Source organism: Mastomys coucha, unplaced genomic scaffold (assembly GCF_008632895.1).
Source record: "Mastomys coucha isolate ucsf_1 unplaced genomic scaffold, UCSF_Mcou_1 pScaffold22, whole genome shotgun sequence".
NCBI classification, from domain to species: Eukaryota; Metazoa; Chordata; class Mammalia; order Rodentia; family Muridae; genus Mastomys; species Mastomys coucha.
Genome location: NW_022196905.1, coordinates 105779623 through 105802196, shown reverse-complemented (window position 1 = coordinate 105802196; position 22574 = coordinate 105779623). Strand labels below are relative to the sequence as shown.

Here is a 22574-nt window from a genome sequence, read left to right as displayed (position 1 = left end):
TTGGGTCTAGTGGCGGTTCCAGCGGGGGTGTGCTGCATGTGGCAGGGGCCTGGGATGCACTCCTCTCCCACACTTGCCCCTCTAAGTTGGGGCTCCTCTTGCTCCTCTCTCCTGCATCTTTCCAACCAGTAAGCCTGACCTTCAGCTTGTTTCTTCTTCCTCCCCACAGGCAGTAGAGGAACTCTTGCAGACCCTGGATCTGGAGAAGAAAGCAGTGGCTGTGGGGCATAGCCAAGTGAGTAAAGTTCTTGCTGATGTCAGTCACCCTCCTCATAGAACTCACCCGTTATGACTCTGGGTCTTCCTTCTCTAGACTACAGGGGACAATTGATTTCTGTCCCCACCCTCTTCACAAAGTCAAGATGACACAGTGTCCTATGTTAGTCTGGAACAGGTGACACCTGAGTCCTTAAATAACCTTCTGAGCTCCAGAAGGAACTGTATAGATCCTGAAAATGTTCTTAGAAGGAAGAACCCAGGCAGGAGACTACCTGTGTGCAGCAGTGGTTTACTTAGCAGAACAAAGAAAGCACTTCAGAGAGAGATTAGAATGGGCTACCCTGAGATTGTGGATTCTAAAGAAGTACTTATGGATATTTATGAAGCAGGTGGCTTATTCATGGAGGAGGAAGAGGACCCTTTCTCTCTCTTCTCTCTCCGAAGTCTTCCTTTATGGGTGTTTCTTTTCAAAATCTCCACAAGGGGGAAGGGTGTCATGTGCGAGCCATGTTCTGATGACATCAGCCTTCAGCAAAATACCTGACCAAAGCAAGAAAGAGTTGACACTGGCTTATAGTCCACCATGGTGTGGTGGTAGGAACCCTCCGAATGGTCCCATTGCATGGGCAGCCAGGAGGCTGCGAGAGAGCAGGAAGTGTAACCTGGCTATAAAAGCTAAGACCCACCCCAGTGGTGCACTTCCTCCAGTAAGGCTCCATCCCCTAAAGGGTCTACAAGTTTCCCAAACAGCACCAGCAGCTGGTGAGGTCTAAGTGTTGGAGTTAGCATAAGGTGCATTTCACACCTGAACTACTGCATAGACCCTTACTAACACACACTGGTGAGTGACACCTAGTAGCAGCATCAAGGGCATTTAATGACAAAGGGACTCTGCCCATCAGGAGACAGCTTCCAGGACACATCTGGAGTTTCCCTCAGCTCCCTTGTGTCTAACTGCATGTCTACCCTGTATCTCATATCAGAAGGAAGCATGCTTCCTCAGATTCAGCTTCCTATTGTCTCCTTTGCAAGTGACTGTCACACAGCCCTCCTAGTCTGTCCACTACAATCAGTGGATGGAGGAATGCCCGAGAAGCGTGTGAATGATTTGAGGAGAGAGATACCACATTCCAACCAGGGTTAAAGTTTAAAGCTCTTCCCCCATCTGCTTAGATCTTTACAGAGGATGTCTGCGCTTCCCCAACATGTCTCTGTTCACTGTTGGTTTTCAAGAAAGGAAGTATGGTGTTTTAGGGTTCCTAAATTCTTTGACCCTGGAATCCTCTGTCTTTTGTTTTTGTGGCATAGCCATTACCAACTCTGAAAGCTGCCTGGGAAGTAAGCACAGGGTTTCAAACTCAAGAACTATGTTGGTGACTGGCAGGACATCAGACATAAACTCAGAACCCAGACTGGAGACGGTACAGACAAGAGGGGTGGAGCCGCAGCACCCTATCATTCATAGACTAGTCACCATAGCCAGCTAGCCTGAAAGGGCAGACCCCTGACGATGGGTGCATATGAAGCTCTGGGGAAAGCTCGACTCTCCCCAAAGGCTCTGTGGTCATGGTGTCCTCCTACAGAAACCCTCTCCTTGGTGAGCTCAGATAGCATCCCACGACCCATTGTTCGATAACCTGTTTGAAACACGCTAGCATCTCTGGCCTCTGGTCCAAGCTGTGGGTCATTGTGAGATCACCCAGGTCCCCTCATCCCAAGTCCTTTGCACACGTTTCTGACAGAAAGAAGACACCGTGTGCTCCTGGGCTCTCACCACAAGCCGCAGACTTCCAGGCGGCTTCATGTTTTGAGACTGTCCTCTGGGGAGCTAACTCGGAGATCCTCAGGGAGTGAAGGCTGGAGTCCCCATGTCCTCCCTGCGAGCTGAGGTCCCGCTGGTGGACGGTGGGCTGGAGAGCACACTCATGCAGGGTCCCTCGGTCTTGACTTCAGGTGGTGGTAGGGTTCCTCGGTTCCACCCCCCTCATCTCTCTAGTCCATCCATAGCAATATTGCCTGAGAGCTTGCACAAACCCCAAATCCTCCGACTTCGCTCAGACCTAGTGGAGCAGAGACTGCAGGAGGAATGCACCGGCTGCTCCCACACACACTCTCCAGGCGACTTTGATGCATGCTGGAGTCTGAGAACCACTGGGCTAGATAATTACCCAGTTATTTCATGAATACAGAAATTGGTCCCCACAGTCTCAGTGGCCACTGCAGAGCAAGGGAGAAAATAGAAGCTACTGCGTGGTTTTACAGAGGCAGGGGCTGGCAGTCGAGAAGCCTAAACCTATTATAACAGTACACAATTGTCCCTGCACAGTGCTTGGCATTTACCCGGAGTCATGGAGACCAAGGTGACTCCCGAGAAGCTAGGCTCAACACCTGGCTTGATTTCTCCAGCAGGTATAGAATCTTTGCCATTGTCGAATCTGGTACTGACAGGTGGGAAGCCGCTGAAAAGGCTGGTTGGAGAGAAGCAGCCACCCTGTCCCTGCCCAGCACTGCAGCTTCCTTCCTGGCTTGTGCCTCAGTCGCCACATCTGTAACATGGATCCTGCTCTCTGCCCAATGCCCACTTCATTTAGCAAGGCCAACCTGCCATTCTTTGCAGAATGCATCTCCTGGTGGACCAAGCTCTTTGTCACATAAAGTCACATTTTAATGCTTAAAGAATGAAAAAGCCCCAGAGCTGGAGAGATGGCTTACTGGTTAAGAGAACTCGCTGCTCTTGCAGAGAGCCAGAGTTCAATTCCTAACTCCTGCTCCAGGGGAATCCAATGCTCTCTTCTGGCCTCTGCTGGTATCTGCATGTGTGCAGTACACATAAATTCATGTAGGTGAACGTAAATGCATATTGAAAATAATCTTTAGGATACAGAAAGATCTGCTTTTTGTTTCTCCTTTGAAAGAACTGAAATTCCTCTAATCTGTGAAATGACCCGGAGGAGAGGATCTAATCCCTCAGCACATGCTGGGGAACTGTCACCCAGCAAGACCTTTGGAAAAGCCTGGGTTTGCCATCTCAGATTGACAACAGTAGTGAGCCCCCATGTGTTCTTTAGCCATGTGGCACAGTATGCTCCTCTCTGCTGTGGTCTGATAATCAGGTGAACCCATGAGAAGAGAATCATCTAGATTTCTCTTTGTGATTTTTTTTTTCCAGCCCTTGTCACCTAATTGAGGTGCTGTGGGCTCTGACAGTTCTGACAAAGTGTGATCCCACACTCGGTCCAATGGTCTGGTAGTATCACGTTCTCAAAAGAGGGAAGGAAAAAAGAAAGAATCAGTTCATGAAAAGAAAGAATCACTTCATGTCTGTGTAGCTGAGGACATGTGGACTTGCTCTCACCCTGTGCACAGCGCTTTCCAATTATTTCTTAAATGAAATTCTCATACTTAATCAATAGTGGACTGGGCAGCGCCCACCACTTACTGCAACATGTGATCACTTTGATCGTTGATTCCTGCTGCTGCTTCTTTTAATGGCAGCTTTTTGGGACTCACCAGCTTGTGAAATTAACCCAGCCGTTATTGAGCAGTGTGAGGGTCGGGAGTGGCTGGTCGTCTTGGTGGTCAGAGCAAGGACTCTGATTTGCGAAGCAGTTGGCCCCTCAGCGGAGCTCGCTCTCTCTCACCTTCTTGTAGGTTCATGCTCGGATCTGACAGAGCAAGGGGCCCTTACTGAAAATGGTCTAGGGTGGTGAAGAGTCCACTGAGGTCTTTGTTACAGTTAGATTCCAATTCCCTTTGGATTTCAAACTTCTGTTCTGTGGACCCAAGTCCTGAGTCCTCAGCTTTCTGGGTCATCCGCTATTAAGTTAATTGGGAGAATGATTTCCACAATGGGTCAATTTAGAGCTTAGATGTGAAGCCTAGAGGAGAGGGGCTGGGGTGACAGCTCAGCCATTAAAGTGTTTACCCCTGAGTCCTATCCCCAGGACCCATGGAAAAGCTGGATGCGGTGGTACGCACTGGTAACCCCAGCATGGAGGAGGCCTTTGTTTCTCCCTCCATAAAATGGGAAAATCAAAATAGCAACCCTCTTGGATTCTGCCTGCCAAGTGCTTTCTTTTTTACATGCCACGTGACTATTCAGTTCAGTTCTAGTCTGTTCTGACCACTCGGTAAACATTATCCATTATTTGACAACATCACCACGCAGGGATGTTCGAGAAGATGACACCTTTGGGTTCTTCTGACAAATGAAGGAGCTAGCTCAGATCAACCATTAGACATCTTTCCTTGACAGGTGGGGAGGCAGACTGAGGGTGAACTGAACTGAAGGATGTGTAGTCAGGGACACGCTCTGCCTCCAGAGCTTGGGGTCCATAAAACCCCTCAAACCCAAACCCAGGACTTCTTTATCTTCTACTGATCGGCTTCCCCGGTTTTCCAAGTATTTGCATCCTGTTCTCTGCAGGCTGGTCATGGACCACCCATGGGGTGTGGCCATCCTGGCACCACCAACACCTTCATCTCTTCTTGACGCTCTGTAGCCTGGTAGGTGTGGGCTCGGGCAGGAGCCCAGCAGCTCAGGGGAAGGGTGCACCAACCAGGAGGGCAATGGCCCTTGCCACAGCCTCTGCCCTGCTTTCATGCTGAGTCCTGGTGTTTCTAGGCACTGTCTCTCAGGCGGCTTTGTCAATGATAATGAATATTTGGGGCCAGCCTGAGTGCATGTGGGCTCAAGATAGCCTGGGGTGAGGCCCCAGAACCTGCACTTACTGCCACTCAGAGAGGAGTCTGTCCTGTAGGACTTTAGGCACATCTACACTGGTAGTGATTGTCAGACTAACATCCATGCCCTTCCATCAGAATCAAGGTGACATTCAGGCTGTGGTTCAGTGTGGGCTCTTTCTTTTTTTTTTCTTTTCATTATTGTTTTTGTTTTAAGACAGTGTCTCATGTAGCCCAGGCTGGCCTTTCAGTCACCAGGATATAGCCTAGGCTAGCCTTTCAGTCACCAGAATGTAGCCCAGGCTGGCTTTGAACTCACTGTTAGCCAGACACGACCTTGAATTTCTGATCTTCTTGCTTCCAATACCCAAGTGCTGGGATTCCCAAGTATACCACTCTGACATACGATGGGTTCCAGGACCATAGCATGCTAGACAAGCACTCTACCAACTGAGCCACATCTCCAGCCCCAGATTTTTCCTTTGTTAAAGCCCCAGGGTGGTGTCCATCCTGCTCCAGATGCCTGGGGCATGCTGGGTAGCCAGGAGCTGGAGGCAGGAAGAGGAGCCATGGGAGGACAGACCACTTCCGTCCTTAAGTTGAGCAGCAGCTGTATCCTGAGAAGAGAGATGGGTTTCAAGTGGAACCCTCAGACATTTGGGCTGGACAGAGGCCTCACCTGCACCTTCCTCCCCTGCCCCCAGGTTTTCCTCAAGGCAGGTGTGGTCTCCAGGCTGGAGAGGCAGCGGGAGAAGCTGGTGTCTCGGAATATCGTTCTCTTCCAAGCAGCTTGTAGGGGCTTTCTGTCTCGCCAGGAATATAAGAAGCTGAAGGTACTGATCATACAGGTTTGAAGTGAGCAGGCACAATTGTGCATCCCCCATGACACCCCATTCAAGGGGCACCCCAAGAGTGCTTGGACAAGAGCTCACCCTGACATGGGTCACCTCCCCACCTGCCTGTGCTGGAGGTATCTGGAGTAGATCAATACGAGGCTGTGGCTCTGCTTTCTCCATCTGGTTTGTCCCCCTGACATCTCCTTTCCCAGGCAGGCAAACCCATACACCCCCATTTTCCTACTGCAGATCCGTAGGCTAGCTGCACTGTGCATCCAGAAGAACCTGGCTGTGTTCCTGAAGGTCAAGGACTGGCCATGGTGGGAGCTTCTGGCATCTCTCCGGCCCCTACTGAGTTCCACGCTCAGCACGGAGCAGCTTCGAGCCAAGGAGGTGGGTTCTGTCCTCTGGGTGGTGACACCTGCCCACCTTGATGCTTGTACCCAGCACTCAGGGCCCTGGTGGGCATTGACCAGCAGCTCAGCAGCCTTCCATTCATTTACTAGCAGGCTTCTGTCAGCCGAGACTGTGTTTCCCCCAATACAGCTGTTCTTTGGGATGCTAGTAAATTGTGGTCAACCTCGGACCACAGGGCTTGTTGCAGTCTCAGTCATGGGGCTTTTGCATTTCTCAGAGAAACCCTTGTCATCCTGCCACCCCTGACACACACATGCACACACGTGCGCACATGTGTGTACACACACACACACACACACACACACACACACACACATCCCCAGGTAGGCAGCTGTTTTGGACAGCTTCTGGTGTGTGCTTTATTGTATTCATTTTTTGCAAAAATGAGCAAGTTATACACTAGGCTCCTTTATTTCTTACACAAACAATAAATATAAGGTGAACCATGCAGTCCATGCGAATGTCCCCAAACTGGAAAAGCCTAATATCTGACACCCTGTGGCCCCATGCATTTCGGATGAGCCACAGTCTGTGAAGCATGTGCTATGCTCTTACCAATATATTCTAAATATACCCAAGGGCACTTCAGGGAGCCCTTACTTATTCTTTTTTAGTGCAGCATAGTACTCCCTTGTGCCCACAGCCTATATGTCATTCTGTCACCTGCTACTGCTTCTAATGATGACATCACAGGTTTGGAGAGTGGCCCCTGGTGGAAGGGTGACACTCGTGAAGATGAAGTACTGAGCACGCTCTGCACAATCATAGTCACGCATGCACATTCATAGACATGTGAACATGCTGACACATGCATGTGCACATGTGTGTACACACAGAGAGACACTCTAAGGTTGAACATTGTCCCCATCTGGAGAAGATGAGCACTCAGGCCTATGTGTGTAGCAGTCTCCTAAGAGCAGAGGAATTGATATTTGGAAATGGTGAAGGAGAAGTGGCATTTGGGTTGGCCACTCTGCCATGGCCAGCGATTCTTTTTTTGATTGAAACTTAATTACATGAATTTGTGAGGTGGGATGCAGACCCTTGACACTGTGGTATGTGGAGTGCAAAGCTGCGGATGTTGACATGAGCATTTCAGATCCTGTCAGCGAACATGGAGTACGGGGCATCCCTGTATCCCTAGAGGGGCTCACTAGGTTACCTCATGTTCCCGAAGCCTTGGCCACTGCGACTTCTTCTAACAGGAGTGGATTGTGAGGCTGACCCTGGCCAGCCTCTGCATGGACACTTGTCTTGCAGGAAGAGCTGACACTGCTGAGACAGAAGCTACAGAAGTCGGAGAATTCAAGGAGTGAGCTCAGGCAGAGTGCAGACCTGCTGGAGAGCAAGGTAGGCCTCCCACAGCACACTAAGATCCCCTGCCTCAGCCCGTGATGCTTGGGCAGCTATGTCACCCTGCCTCTTCCTGACACCACACAACCAGCCAACGTCATCTGGTCCCAAAGGGAAAAGTTCTCTCCCTACATAAGCCACAAAAGGAGAAAGAGTTGGGGTGAGGGCTGTCTCATCACATAAAACACAGGGAGGGTGTTCATCAGAGGGTGAAATGAGGGCATGATGCATATGTGGCATCAACATTGTCATACATGCCATGGGCTGAGTCCAGAACAGGCAGAAAACACTCTAGTCTGCTGGAAGACAAACTACCCAATAGGGATATTAAAAACTGACCAAACTATGGACAGATGGCTCCCGGGTGGGCAGCTACTTCCTTTTTGCTTTTCCTCAAATTATTGATAATTTATTTAAATGCTATTATAGGAAGCACATGGTACATGTGAACGAGAAACTCAGCCTCATTCTGAGATCCCCTTTCCTGGGATAATTTCCCTTTTACACCACCCACTGTCTGGCATTAACAGATATCTCCTCTGTTGAGCTTTCCTATTTTGAGTCTGTGTCTCATGCAGCCTCTGTTGGTGTAGCCAAGGATGGTAAACGTTTTGTTTAAGATGTGCTCTTATTTTTTAATTATCTCTGTGTTTGTGTGGATCACTGCATGTGAGTGTAGGGCCCAGTGTGGCCAGAAGAGGGCACTGGACTCCTTGAAGCTGGAGTTGCAGGCAGTTGTAAGTCTTCAGTTGTGGGTGCTAGGACCCAAACTCAGATCCTCTGGAGAAGCAGCAAGTCCTATTAACAATGGAGCATTTCTCCAGCCCCTGAACACACACACTACATGCACAAAATACACACACAAATACACACACAATGCACAGACACATACACACACTACACACACATACATACTACACACAATACACATACATATACTCAATACACACACACACACACACACACATACACACACATGAAAATGCATCTCTCCCAATTCCACTTATATATGATCTGCTCTGATCACACTCATTCTCATTCCCCTCCCACTCCTCTGAACTTCATCCCAAGTCTTCTCTTTCCTACTTTGTCCTTTTCTGTGTTCCACCACATTTAATTAGCATTGTCTGTATGTATGTGTGCCATGTGTGTGCCATGTGTGCATGCGTGAGTATGTATGCAAGTGTGTTTGTGTGCATGTGCGTGTATACTGTGTATGCCATGTGTATGTGTATGTCTTTGTGTGTTTGAGTATATACATGTGAGTGTACATGCATGTGAATGTGTGTACGCATGTGTGTGTACATGTGCATGTTTGCTTATGTGTATATGTGTTCATGTGTGTGGTGTGTGTATATGTGTATGTATATGTGTTTGTGTGTGCATATGTATGTGCATGTGTGCATATGTATGAATGTGTGTGCATATGTGTATGTGTGTGCATTTATGTGTGGGTTATGTTTGCATGTGTGTTTGTGTACATGTGTATATTTGTATGTATATGAGTATGTGCATGTGTATATGTGTGTATATGTGTATCTGTTTATATATCTATATGTGTGCATGTAGTGTCACAGGAACACAGGCACCTTACCAGAGGCTATCCTACTGAAAAAAATTACTCTTCCTCCCCAGGAATAGCATCTCAGCTGGGGTGTGGCATGAGTCCCCATCCCACTCTTCTGGAACCTTGACTGGCTTGACTTGTGTAGTTAGCCATAGCTTCTGTGAGCCAATGAGTGCAACCAGAAGGCAGTGTTTCACATTGCTCACACACACACGCACACACTCATACACGTGTGTACTGCGCATGCACGCACATGTGCACGCACATGCGCACGTACGCTCGCACACACACACACATTACACACACTCACACATGTGATTGTACATGCACACACTCACACACACACTCACACTCATACACGTATGCACTGCGCACCCATGCACATGCGCATGTGCGCGTGCGCGCACACACACATACACACACTGGCTCTTGTATTCTTTCTTCCCTCTCTTCCATGATGTACTGGCATTAGAGCCAATCTTATTTCAGAGATTTGCATGCTCAAGAATGCAATTAGACTCACGAGAAGAGGCTCAATCAAAGTAGCAATCAGGAAATGCAGATCATTGCCTCTGTAAGTGCCACTTCAGGCTCCAAACACGCAGATTGAAAAGGAGCTGCAGGGGAGACTTGGCAAGGACGTGTGCATGTGCGTGTCATGTGGCAGCCTCTACATTTGTGGCATGCCAATTGATGCCACTACACGTGGACAAGCTGCTCTTGCATAGACAAGTAGTTAGTACCCCGCAGTTAGCAACGCCACCACAGGTTCCTGTGTTGGATGTCAAACCCCACACACATGACAAGAGTAGGTGTACCTTCTCCCATCGTGTGAGCTCTGGGGGTTTGAACTCAGATCATTAGCCTTGGCAGCAAGTATCCTAACCTCTTGAGCCATCTTACTGGCCCTGTAGAAGTGTTTTGATGCTAGACTGAAAAATAAGGGGACCACTGATTCCATAGCCTAGTTGACTGTGGAGTCAAAGCAATGCTCGATTCAGACAGAGAATGAACAGCACCGATCCTTCCTTCCTGTCCCTCCCCCCTCGGGCTCCCCAGCCAAGGGCTGTCACCAGGATTACAGTATCAGACATGTTACTTCAGACTTCAGACTTAACCAGGAAGCCACTGGGTCGCCCCATAACTGTCCAGCCACTAATGCTCCTGTAGGCATATCTTGCCTGATGGCTCAGGACTGTAGCATGCAGGGTCCAGTGCCATTTGGTGACATTTCTCCCCAAGTGGCCCACACAGCACCTTCTGGCGATGTGACGTTTTCAATCCGCAACATCTCAGGCCCATGGCCAGTGTCTCTCCCATACTTCATCCCAGAGAAACACAACTCGTCCCTGAGATGTGGAGTCTGTGACAGCCTGGGCCAGGATTACTGTTTCCCCAGGCTTTCTGTCTGAGGAGCCAACAAGGCGCCTTTAGCGCTGAAGCTCTCCCAGGCTCCTGGGTGGAAGGTGTGACCCAGAAGGGATCATTATGTTATGATCCAGGAGGGGCTCCTCATCTCCACTGCTTCTCTGACGGGCTCTGAAGTGACTCTTGCAGACAGTCAGGGCTCACTATGAAGTCTGCAGCGGCTCCCTATAGGGACCGATAGAGCACACACAACCAGCCACCAGGCTTCAGCTATGTGGAACCCAGGCTTGGGGTATTCCCTTGCACAGATACCAGGCTTAGAGGTGCTGAGCCCAGGCTTGGTGTGGCCCCAGAATGCTTGCATGGACAAGGCTTAGAACTGGTAAGCCTAGGCTTGGGGTGACCCTGTAACACCCTCCTTTCTAGCAAGTTCTCAGACATTGCACAAGTTGCTTCTCTTTAGGACACACAAAGGATCACAAAACCACAGATTAGAGAGTATGACTGGCCTTCTGTGTATGTAGCTCTCTTGTCCTAACCGTTGGGAATCAGATGATCCTGACTGGGCCCAAGCTTCACAAACACACCTGTGCTTCTTTCTGTCCTTGGCCCCTGCATCCCTCTGTGTATATCTTCAGGGAGGACAGTGGCTACTATCATGACCTAGCTTATTAGATAGTTACTGCAGCGTGATTAACTGCCATTTACGCAAAGCCAAGGGAATGGGAAGCAGGAGAGGCTGCCCCATGAGAGGGCTCCTTCTGTTCACAGGGACACAAATGGCCCCTTTCATCTAAAAGGACAGGAGGATCAGGAGCTCCTGGAGATGTGTCATGGCTGGGACATTTTCTTCCCAAGGTTCTGGGCTTTTCCTGAGATCTATTTCATGGTCTAGCATGGGGTATGCACTGAGATTTCTGGGTATTAACATAGCAGCTTTGGGTAAAAAAAAAAAAAAGTGACAATAATCTCCCAGGCGGCTGCTGGGATTGGAGGTGGTGGTCTGAAGGTCTCTGCTGGGGTGTGACATCATCCGCACGTGTCTCAGAACAGAATGAGATCTCTTCCTGGGTTATGAGTTTGTCCTCTGGCAAGCCGGAGCTTTAGCCTTTTCCTTCATCCAACATGAGATTCCTTGGGGTTCATTGTTTGAATGTTCTGAGAGCCAAGGGCAGACACAAATTTCTCTTTAGAATACTTTCCCTTCCTGTCAGGGTAGGTACAGCAGACACCTTCCTGCCTGAGTTTCCTTGTCTGCAGTCAGGAGGCTGAGTCGACTCCATCTCCCAGAGTGACTTGTGGTTAGCAGTGTCCATGTGTGGGCACCATTGCTGGGTTGGGTATTGTTATTTAGCCATCTGCGGAGGTAACCCAGGTGTTGTGAGGATGGCACCCGGCACATATCCCCAGGGGAGTCCTGGAAGCAGCCACTGTGCTGGATGGTTGTTCTAGAACTGCCTGATGGTCATGGACGCTGTGAGGGGAGGGGCATGAGACCAGAGCCACCCGTTTATCTCTGTGATGCTCCTTGCCTGAGCTCCACATGTCTGCACAGGAGTCAGGGAGAAGGAGGAGAGAGGGGAGAGAGGGGAGAGGGGAGAGAAAGAAAGAGAGAGAAGAGGGAGAGAGGAGAGAGAAAGAGGAGAGGACAGAGAGAGAGAGAGAGAGAGAGAGAGAGAGAGAGAGAGAAAGAGAGAGAGAAAGAGAGAGAGAAAGAGAGAGAGAGAGGAGAAAGGAGAGGAAAGGAGAAAGAGGGGAGAGAGGAGAAAGAGGGGAGATGGAGATGGGAGAGAGGGGAGATAGATTTATATATACAAGTAGTTGCTGTCAATCAGTGCCCTCTGCAGAGTGTTACCCAGAAACCCCTGCAGCTGACCCTGTATCTGAGAACTATGTTCTATTCATCTCTCCCAGGTTCTTCCCAGGTTTGAGAATTTTTGGAAGTCAGAGCTGAGGGCAGGGTCAGGCCAAGGTATGAGGATCCCCATTAGTTACTCACCTCTAACTACACTGGGTGTCCCTGGTAGGGAGCCCGGCACACAGTAGGTGTGCACATAATGACTGTCAGATCTACAGATAATGACAGCCACAACTCCAGCTGTGTCCAGCTTTCATTATCTGTCTTAGGTTGTGCTCCATACTGATGTTTCTCAGTACTGGGCATTGGTCTAGGGCTTGGCACACCCTCGCTGAGCACCCTACCACTGAGCTGCAGCCCCACCCTCTGTTATCAACAACAATGTCTTGCTCTGTCACTCAGGCTGGCCTTGAACACATGGTTCTTCTGCCTAAGCCTCTGGGTCGCCAGGGTAACCATCCTGTGCTGCCAGCCCAGGCTAGTTCCCTTCTCTTTGATTCTGTAAGAATGTGCATCCATTCATGTCCCTTCTGTCCTGCTCGTCCCCAGGGACATTGTCCCTAAGTAGAAAGGTCATTTTTGCTGATTCCAGCACAGGGAGGATCCGGGGAGGGTTGTCAAAGCAATTTCCTATCAATTGCCCTGTGACATCTGTTAAAAAAAAAAAAAAAAAAACCACCAAAACTCTGCTGTGTTTGCAAGCCAGACTCACTCATCCTTAAATTGGTTTTCATAGTTCTGAGTGTGGGACTCACTCCTCCTCTGCAAAAGGGAGAGGAAGAGAGAAGGGGAAATGGGGGAAGGGAAAGAGAGGAGATGGATGGGGAGCGGAGGGGAGGGAAGGAGGAAGGGAAAAGTTTGTGTGGACTTGACCATGTGAGAGTATCCTGCAGCTGAAAGAACTCTGTCCTTTGGGCTCTAGACTGTGGGTTCTATGAAACTAAAAATTAATGCATTAATTCTGTGTTCTCCCTGCTCAGATGGATTAGCACAAATTAAATTTCATACTAATTGTCTAAGCGGGGGAATCCTTGTGCCCCCGCTAGAAGCAAGGCTGATTCCCAGGGTGGGGGGTGGTTAGGAGCATGGGCCTGGATGTTCCTGGATTGTACTGGTCACTGTTCCAGCTCCCATTGGACTTTTGCATGGCCATAAACAAGCCTAACTTGCCCAAAGGCTCCTCTCAGAGGCCACCCACCCAGAGCCCCTGGGACCCCCCAATTCTGTAGCCATTGAAGTTGTGGCAGAATTGAGTTCAAATCTCGGCTTTGCTGCTTGCTTGCTCTGTGATCTTGGACTCCCTATCTCTCTGTGTCTCGGTTTCTTAAGTTTCCATTCGTGTCATGGTGGGGCAAAGACAGGCTGGATGGGAAAAGTAAGTCTGTGGAGCATGCAGTGGCCTCAATGTCTAGAGCGCAACACAACTCTTTTTCCAATAACACACCTTTCACCTCAGAGGTGATTTGTTCCAGAGCCAAATATCAGTGATCATGTCCCAGGAACAGATTCAGGTTACCCATAATTCCACAGTCCAGCATGGTGACCATTTTATGAAGTGTATAATGTAACAAAGGAAACCACAGATCAATACTTCTTTAGTACATGGTGGAGAAACATCAGTTGTAGCTTATTGAAAATGAGGAAACCCATCACAGATGCTAGAACACTCATAGGTGATGACTAGGAAGCAAGGTGGATGCTAAGTCAGTACACCACAGAATTCTTATCTGGTGGTCACAGGATGCCAGGTCAGTCAAAGGGGAAGACAAGAAGTGGCTATCAAACAGGCCAAGACCCGCCTAAGACAAATGGCAGTTAGCTTCGACTCGTATCTCTCCAACCTCCCTAGTGACTGAAGTTCTAAACGGTCAGTGAGCCTTGCAGTTCTGTGGAAGGGGGATCTTCCCAACACCTTCACAATAGTATGTTTTCTGATTTTCAAAACATTGAAAAGAAATCCGCAGTATGGATGCGCATCTCAGAGCAGCTGGAGCCCTTGTGAAACCATCTTTATGGTTGAGTAGGCACCTGTGTGTGCTCATATGACCAAAATAGGAGAGGGAGGGTCAGACTTTGACATCTAGTCTCCCAGTGATGGCCCTCACCTACATGTGGGCAGTAGTAACTGGATGTAGATAACCAGCAAAGTTGGGGAGGGATATGTTGAGAGGTAAGAGGCAAGCTGAGGGGGAAATGGGAGGGGTGGATGTAACCATATTTTATTACATATATGAGGTACTGTATCTATAGGATCCAATCTGAATACCAAGGGACAGAAGACCCCACCTTGCTCAGGGGTCATGTGGCTCCCATGGCCAAGGCCCTGGTTGGAAATATTGACCCAGGCAGCCACATGTTCTTAGCCTTGATCTTGTTCCACATTCCTTGACTCTTGGCTTTATTTATATTTGCAATTATAAAAAAAACACAACAAAACTCTGGGTTCCATTCCCAGCATGGTGTATATATGGGCCATGAGCCATGCCTGTAACTCCAGCACTCAGGAAGTAGACACAGGAGGGTAAAGAGTTCAAAGCCATCCTCAGCTACATAGAGTTAAAGGATGGCCTGAGCTACATGAGACCAAGTTGTAAAGACACAAACAGACACACACACAGATACACAGAGACATACGTATAGGCACACACACACACAAGTTCACACACTTCATAGTCCTTTGTTTTCTGACTCTGATGTCTTTCAAACCACCAGGAAGAAAGCAACATGAACTTGGAGGCCTGGAGGCTGGGTCTTCATTTGCTCTCCTGTGGTGGTGGCACCTGACTCTCAGGAGAAAACAAGGCACTTTTATCAACCCCTTCAGAAATGGGCAGCTCATATGTCACATTCTCTGTCCCCTATTAAAATGTCTACGTAATCACTAAAAACATATTACAGGCCAAGTGCACCTAAGAAAGGCAAGGCATGCTGGGAAGGCAGAGAGCAGGTACCATGACCCACAGAGAGCATAGAGCACTTCACTGTGGGTGTGTCTTCTTCAGTGAGAGTGATGTTCAGTCTTGCAGGACAGTTTATGTTCAGCCTTCCTTAGTCAAGCACCTACTATGTGCCAGGCTCATCTCACTTACTGCCCACAACATTTCTAATGGCAGGTTCCCTCCCTGCCTTTTTGATGTGGAGAAAACCAATAATCCAAGAATTTAATGTGTGCTAACAAGAGAATTCTCCTACACCAGGAACAGCTACATCCTGAAGTATGAGCTTTCAGCCTTATGTTTATAAAGCAGAATCACCTCCCCCCAGAAGTGGTTTGTCCTAGGAAGGTCCTACTGTGTGCGGCATGTAGAGAAAAGAAGAGTCAGTGGTCTTGGTTTCTCTTCCTCAGATCACAGACTTGACCTCAGAGCTTGCTGATGAACGCTTCAAAGGAGATGTGGCATGCCAGGCACTGGAGAGTGAGAGGGCAGAGCGGCTTCAGGCCCTCCGAGAGGTTCAGGAGCTCAAGGTGAGAGCTCATGGCCACCTAGTGGGGTGGTTGGGAGTGGCAGGTCCTGGTTACTGGTGCTTCTCTGGGACCTGTCCATCCCAAGTGAGATAGATACATAGGTGAACTGACTTCTGTGCCCTGGGTCCTTGGGACACTCCAGTGTTCCTAGGCCTGGGAGGTGCTGTGGGCAGTGACTTTAGCAGTGGAGGCATGATAGGTATAGTAGGTTCATGACCTCAGAAGGACCCTTGGGTGGGAAAGTGCAGGGGACATATCATGCTTGTGTTCTGAATGTGTAACAGGTGACCAAACCCCATGAAATTGTCAATCTTAGCTAGTTTAGTACCTTTTCATTACTACCACAAAACCCCTCAAGTGGGTTCCCTTATAAAGCAAAGAGGTTTGCTAGTTCATGGATCTGGAGACTGAAGGTCTTGGGCTGCCCCACTGGTAAAAGCCCAAGGCTGCTGTCATCATGGCAGGCAGGAGAGATCCCTGCACCAAACAGGAAGCGAGGAGGGGGGTTGGGCTCCCTACTTTTATACCATAATTACAAAAGTAGAGATCTCACAAGAACGCCTGTAATTCCTTCCAGGGCTTAGTGATCTGGAGACCCCCGCTGGGCCCAATCTTTCACAGTGCCAAGCGGGGGACTAGTTTCCCAATACGTGAACCTGGGTTTGGGGGTATAGATTCTCTCATTCTATCCAAACCTCAGCCAACACTGAGTCTTTCTTCCAGGCTAAGTATCAGCAAGTGCAAGATGCATTGGGGGAAGTTCAGAAGCAGCTGGAGGAGGCACAGCAGAGGATCCAGGGGGCCAACCTGGAGGAGAAGCCTGCAGGGGGAGGTGAGCTGGCAGATGGAACACGTTCTCATTCCGTGTGTTTGTTGCAGTGTGTCCACTCACACCATGTCTGCCACAGTCAATAGGGGCAGCCCTTGGGCAGCTTCCAGTCTGGTGCGGCAGCCACACTGCTGCCTGATCACATTTACAGTGAAAACTGATCACTGTGAAAGGTGAAGGGTCCTGTTTAAAAGCGGGGAGGAGCTAGAAATGTGGCTCATTGGGTATAGTGCTTGCCTTGCCAGCTTCAGGAATGACCCCTAGTACTCGACAGAAGTCAGGTGTGATGGTCCAGGCTTGTGATCTCAGCTCCAGGGAGGCAGAAATAGGAGGCTTGCTAGGGCTAGGTAGCCACCCACCTTGCCTGGCTCATGAGTTCCGAGGATAGTGAGAGAACCTGTTTCATAGAAACAAGATGGTTGGGGTCTGAGCCAGGACCCCAGGTTGCTCTGTGTCTGTGTGTTACACTCTCTTCTATTTGATAAGGATGACCCCTGGGTGGAGCCCAGGTTTTTTAAATTTCCCCTCTGTATTTGAATTATACCCTGCTATTCAAAGTCACCATTGGGCCTCAGATTCCTCCCCTCACATTGAAGTGTAGATGGTCCTAGATGATGAATATGCAGAGCTGGGCCATATGGAGTAGACTAACCCATAGCCATTAGCTACCTCTTCACCATGAGGAATGGGAGCTCTACAGGCTCTCATACACATGATCAAGTTGAGGCTGACTTTCAGAGTGACTGACTGCCCAGTGAGAGGCAGGCGGCATCAGTGGCTTCTGGTGTGCCCTGGTCATGCTACTGCCCGGGGACTTGGCTTTCATGGTTGGATGGGATAGTGACATCTTTGTCCAGTTCTCACTATGACGTGGCTTCTCTTCTGCTGAATGGAGGCTGTTGAGAAAGTGCCCAGACATCAGAGTCTAGCTAATGTTGGTACCAGACTTCAGGATGCCCTTGCAACATCAGGACCATCCAAGGGACAGAAGTCTAGAATCTGTGGAGAAGACACCAAGCACAGTGGACCTTTACTAGGCTCTTTAAAAAATATTATATCCATTTAATTGCATGTGCATGTGGCACACATAGGACATAAGACAGAGGATAATCTGTAGGAATCAGTTCTCTCCTGCCATGTGGGTCTTGGGAATGAACTCTTGGAAGGGACCACAAGGCAGTTGAAGGTTTCAAATACCAGAGACTCAACGAGGCAAAGTACACCCAGGACCAGCTGTTGGTACAGAGCCAGCTATGTGGGGTAGGTAGCACAGCCTCCCCAGAGGCATCCTAGGACAGGCTCCATCCATCCAAGGCATGTCTGGATGAGCTTCCTGGGCATGTGTCTTTTGCAATGATCAGGGGGCAGATGAAATGGGAGATGCACTTAGCTCTCAGGCATATCAGTCACCATATGAAGCGGGTGTTTAGCTGAAGGTGTGCAGCTCAGGAAGGCAGGCCATAGAGATTCTGTTTCTCATTATGAAAGCCATACATACTCTTTACACAAAACCTCTAAAACACAGGAAGTTGAAAGAGGCCATAAAACACTTTCATTCACCACTGCTGTGCTTGCTTGCCCGCCTCTGTGCATCATAAAAAACATGGCTTTATTTATGCCTCCCTAACTACTTATAGTGAGTCTTCTGCAATACACACCCAGCACCAGGCTGGACACTGAGAGCTAGAGAAGAATTTTAGTTGAGGTTTGTTCTCAGGAAACTAGAACATGTAGAAATAGATTGTAAAAATACAGGAAACAGGTGAACAGATAAATCAAGATGTTGTTGGACAGACTGGTTACTCATTTGCTCACCCATTGCCTTGCTCACTGACCTATCCATCTACCTATCCATCATCCATCCATCATCCACCCATCCAACCACCCATCATCTAGGTACCCACTTATCCATCTACATGAACATCTACCATTACTCATCAACGATACATTCATTACTCTTCCATCTTATCATCCACCACCCAACCATCTATTTCTTCACCTATCCATCTATCTATCCATCCATCCATCAAACAGCAGTTTGCTTTTACCATATGCTCAGCATCATAATGTGTCCTAGGAGAGTCTTTATGGATGCAACCCCTTTTTAGATTCTTACAGATTTTTTCTAGGAGAAAACTACTTTGTAATTCTCTCTAAATGTATTTATTTCCATGAAATTATACTAAAAGCTGAGTATAAATGACTTGTTATTAATGTAATTATCCCTTATACTTATAAGATGCGGTGCACTGAATGAGTGTCAGATGGATGGATGGATGGATGGATGATCAACAGATGGATGGACAGACAGGTGGATGGATAATAGATGTAGATAGATTGAAAGGTACATAGATGATAAAGAAATGGGTTGAATACTTAAGAATGTTTCCCATTAACTTAAGGAACATTATTCTCTTCTTTAATGATCAAAAGATAAGGCACCACCATGACTCCTCAATTCAGTCAGTTTCAATTCAACCATCACACAACTTTTTAAACCAAATCAAAGGATTTAGTATGCATCACATCTCCCATGGCATTTGTGGCCAAGTTCTTGTTGAGTGATCATTTTCCATTTAGCTAGTAACTCAACCCAAAAGTCAATGATAAAAATCTGCCACCCATCCCATGACTCTATTTACCCCAGGATTCATGACCCCCCAGGATTCAAAATGACCCATGGTTCTGGTGTGTCCATGGGCAGCTGGAGATCATGCATTCCCGACTATCTGAAAAACTCCTACATGACGTTGGGCATACACAAATGACTAGAGAACTCCCTGCCTTATAGATTGTGAAATTTCTTTGGAAGAAGAAATATCTGGGTACCCTTGCAGGGTTCAAGGGATCTGACCTTAAAACAGTGAGGTCAACACTCCAGAGAGCTGGATGTAGTCAGGACAGACTTCCTGGAGGGAGCCAGCCCTTTGCCGTACCTTGGACTTTAGCATAGTTTCTTACCCTGAATCCAAGACTGAGGCTCAGGGGCCTTTTGAGGTGTCACATCGAAGGGACAAGCACAAGGCCGAGGAGTGAGGGGAGACCCACACCGGCTACCTCACTCACCAGCAGTCGACTCTGTCACACAGCGGACGAGTGGCAGATGCGTTTGGACTGTGCTCAGCTGGAGAATGACTTCCTTCGCAAGCGCCTTCAGCAGTGCGAGGAGAGGTTGGACTCAGAGATGAAGGCCCGGACAGAGCTGGAGCAGAAGGTGAGAGAGGGTAGAAGGTCAGGACCCAACGGTCTCAGGAAACCGATGTCTTCTCCCTGCCATTGTGAGAGGCCACTGTGTTGCCTGGCCCTGGGGAAGGAGAATCTCTACTGTTGGAACAAAAGCTGTCCCTGTGGGATGCGGGGAGGACGTTCTGAGGGAAGGGTGGTGGCCCAACTGCCTAGTGTCCAGACCCGTGTCACAGGTCTGGGTCTAGCAGGAATCACTAGGATCTGGGCCTTAGGTTCTGGCCTGTGAAGTCACCACAGCATATTCTAACACTACAGTTTTAGTGTTCCATGGCTGTGAAGGGAGACCCCAACCAAGGCATGGACAGCATTTAACTAGGGGCTTCTTACAGTTTCAGAGGCTTAGTCCATTATCCTCATACCTGGGAGCATGGTGCTGGATCAGTAGCTGAGAGCTACGTCCTGATCCACAGGCAGAGATAGGAATAGAGAAACTGGGACTGGCTTGAGCCCTTGAAACCTCTCAGACCACACCCAGTTACACACTTCCTCAGACATAGCCACACCTCCTGATCCGTCTAATCCTTTAAGCCATTCCACTCCCTGGTAACGAAGCTTTCACGTAGATGAACCTATAGTGACCATTCTCATCTGAACCAGCCCCACCTGCCTTCTCCAGCCCCAGTGGTTTGTTATCTCTGTCTCCGCTAGACCAGAGCCGCAGCCTCTCTCTTCACCCATGAGTTGTACTGTAGGTTAGACCATGCTGAATCCCTTCCAGATTGTTCTACCATTGCACATTGGGATGTCAAGGCGGACAAGTGACCCTTGGGGGTCCTCTGTACTGGCTCCAACTGCCCTGTGCTTGGGAATGTTCCTTCTCCTCTCATGGCACATGTGCACATGTGCGTGTGTGCGTGTGTGCGTGTGTGCATGTGTGTGTTGAGCTAGGTTTCATTGTGCTGATATCCAATGGATTCTAATTTTCCTAACTACATTGGCTTTACCAGGCATCCTTTGACTATGGGGCATGAGAAAGGTCTCCTGTCAGAAATACACTTGAAAGGGGCCAGGGTTGGGTTTCTGACACAACCTTCCTTCTTCATCCACGGCTTCAGGCTTCTCTACCACAGTCTAGGCTGGTGTTTCCTGTTAACCTTCTTTCTGGTTGCTTCTCTTTGCGAGTCTAAGTCCAAGGTCCATCTCCCAGGTCTGTCTGGCTGTTCACACATCTCTCCTTTCAAAGACATTGGGGTCTAGGAACTGCTCTCAGCCCAGGCAAGGTAGCCATGAGGTGGCTACCTACCTTTACTGCACTGGCTCTGTGTCATCTGCATATCTAAGCTCCTGCAGCACCCGCCCCTTTTTATGTCTCAGTGCTGGAAACTGAACATACCCTTCCCTTCTGCATGTGAGGCAAGGCAAGTGCCCTGCCATGAAGCTTCTACTTCACTGTTTTTGAGACAGTATCTTGCTGTGTTGTCCAGGGTGACCTTGAACTTGTGATCTTCCCTCCTCAGCCAGCCGGGGTGACAGGCCTACACCACCAGGCCCATCTTCTCCTTCTTCTCTGATAGCAAAGCTCATTGTTAGCAATGTCAGTTCTCCTGTCTGGGTGTTCACTGTGACCATCTGGCCTCCTAACTTGACTTTGGGCATATTCACTCACTGGTCAGCCCACTCTCTGGCTGTTGCTCTACCCTCGGGGGGTCAAGGCAAGTGTCATAGACTCCCACAGTGCTCCTCAACACTCCCATGGTCAGTTTCAAAAACCCATGCCGAGCCAGATGTAGGAGCTCCTGCCTGCTGCTCTCTCAGACCTGGAAGGCAGAAACAGGAGGATCAGGGATTTGAGGTCAGTGTTGGCTGCTTAGCAAGTTCAAGACAAAGCTGAGTCCCATGAGACCCCCTCTGCCTCAAGGGGCAAAATAATAATCGCTTTTAAGTTGTCAGGAGGATGAATTCGGAAGACCTGAGCCTTAAGAGCCCATCCCAGCATCAACTGATCTTGTCCTCAACCGTTCAGCACTTTCTCAGCCTGGAACCTTTGGCTATGCTGCTGCCGCTGCAGCTCAGAGGGTGTTTCTTCTTCTTCTGTCTTGACATTCTCACCCCAGCTTCAGACCTCCACTCTCTAGAAAACCATAGCTAACACAGACTGAGGTGGGAAGCCTCAGCCATTTGCCTCCAGTCTGGCACACTCCCCACAGGGCGCTCATCTCTTTATTTCTCAGTCCCTCCTGTTCACTGGAGTAACCATGGGGTCGGAGTTTCTATTCTTCTTCTATGTTCTCAACTTGGGAGAAAAATAAACTGTGGTATCCTACAGAGGGGGCCAAGGGATGATCCTGGGGACTGTATAGATAGAGGGGGAGAGGTGTGGTAGCCCCCCACCTCCAGGATGACGCTGGTGGAGCTTCTAACGCTCCCTTCCAAGATGGACACAGTCTACACACAGACAGACAAAGGGAGCGACGGCCTTGATCTGTAATGGCGAATTGCAAAGTCGTGCCTCTCTCCCCAAGGAAGGGGGATATTCACACTACATTAAAAAGTCATAAGCCCGCAACCCTTTCTGAGCGGCAGAACATAAGAAAACATCCCATTTGCCTTCAAATACTGAATTTAGAATTACAGGCCTCATTAACTCAGAGTTTTGCTTATTTAAAGCAGCCCTTTAATGAGGCCACTTCTTCAAAGCATGTGTCCTGAGTCCCAATCTTCTAAACTAGGACGTGTGTGTGTGTGTGTGTGTGTGTGCATGTGTGTGTGTGTGTGTGTGTGTGTGTGTGTGT

The 22574-nt window shown here is 48.8% G+C and overlaps 1 protein-coding gene and 1 long non-coding RNA gene across 2 annotated transcripts in view; one reads left to right on the top strand and one right to left on the bottom strand.

The window, feature by feature from the left end:
• Myo18b (myosin XVIIIB) overlaps window positions 1-22574 on the top strand; it is a 209156-nt gene that overhangs the window by 76839 nt on the left and 109743 nt on the right. The window contains exons 22-28 of the mRNA XM_031337427.1: window positions 170-235; window positions 5607-5735; window positions 5988-6131; window positions 7416-7505; window positions 15648-15767; window positions 16491-16599; window positions 19686-19810. Coding sequence (XP_031193287.1) covers window positions 170-235; window positions 5607-5735; window positions 5988-6131; window positions 7416-7505; window positions 15648-15767; window positions 16491-16599; window positions 19686-19810 — 783 coding nt within the window. The remainder of the gene's footprint in view (window positions 1-169; window positions 236-5606; window positions 5736-5987; window positions 6132-7415; window positions 7506-15647; window positions 15768-16490; window positions 16600-19685; window positions 19811-22574) is intronic.
• Window positions 21180-22574, bottom strand: part of LOC116068186 — a 4057-nt gene continuing 2662 nt past the window's right edge. Inside the window, exon 3 of the long non-coding RNA XR_004109480.1 lies at window positions 21180-21599. This is a non-coding gene — a long non-coding RNA (uncharacterized LOC116068186). The remainder of the gene's footprint in view (window positions 21600-22574) is intronic.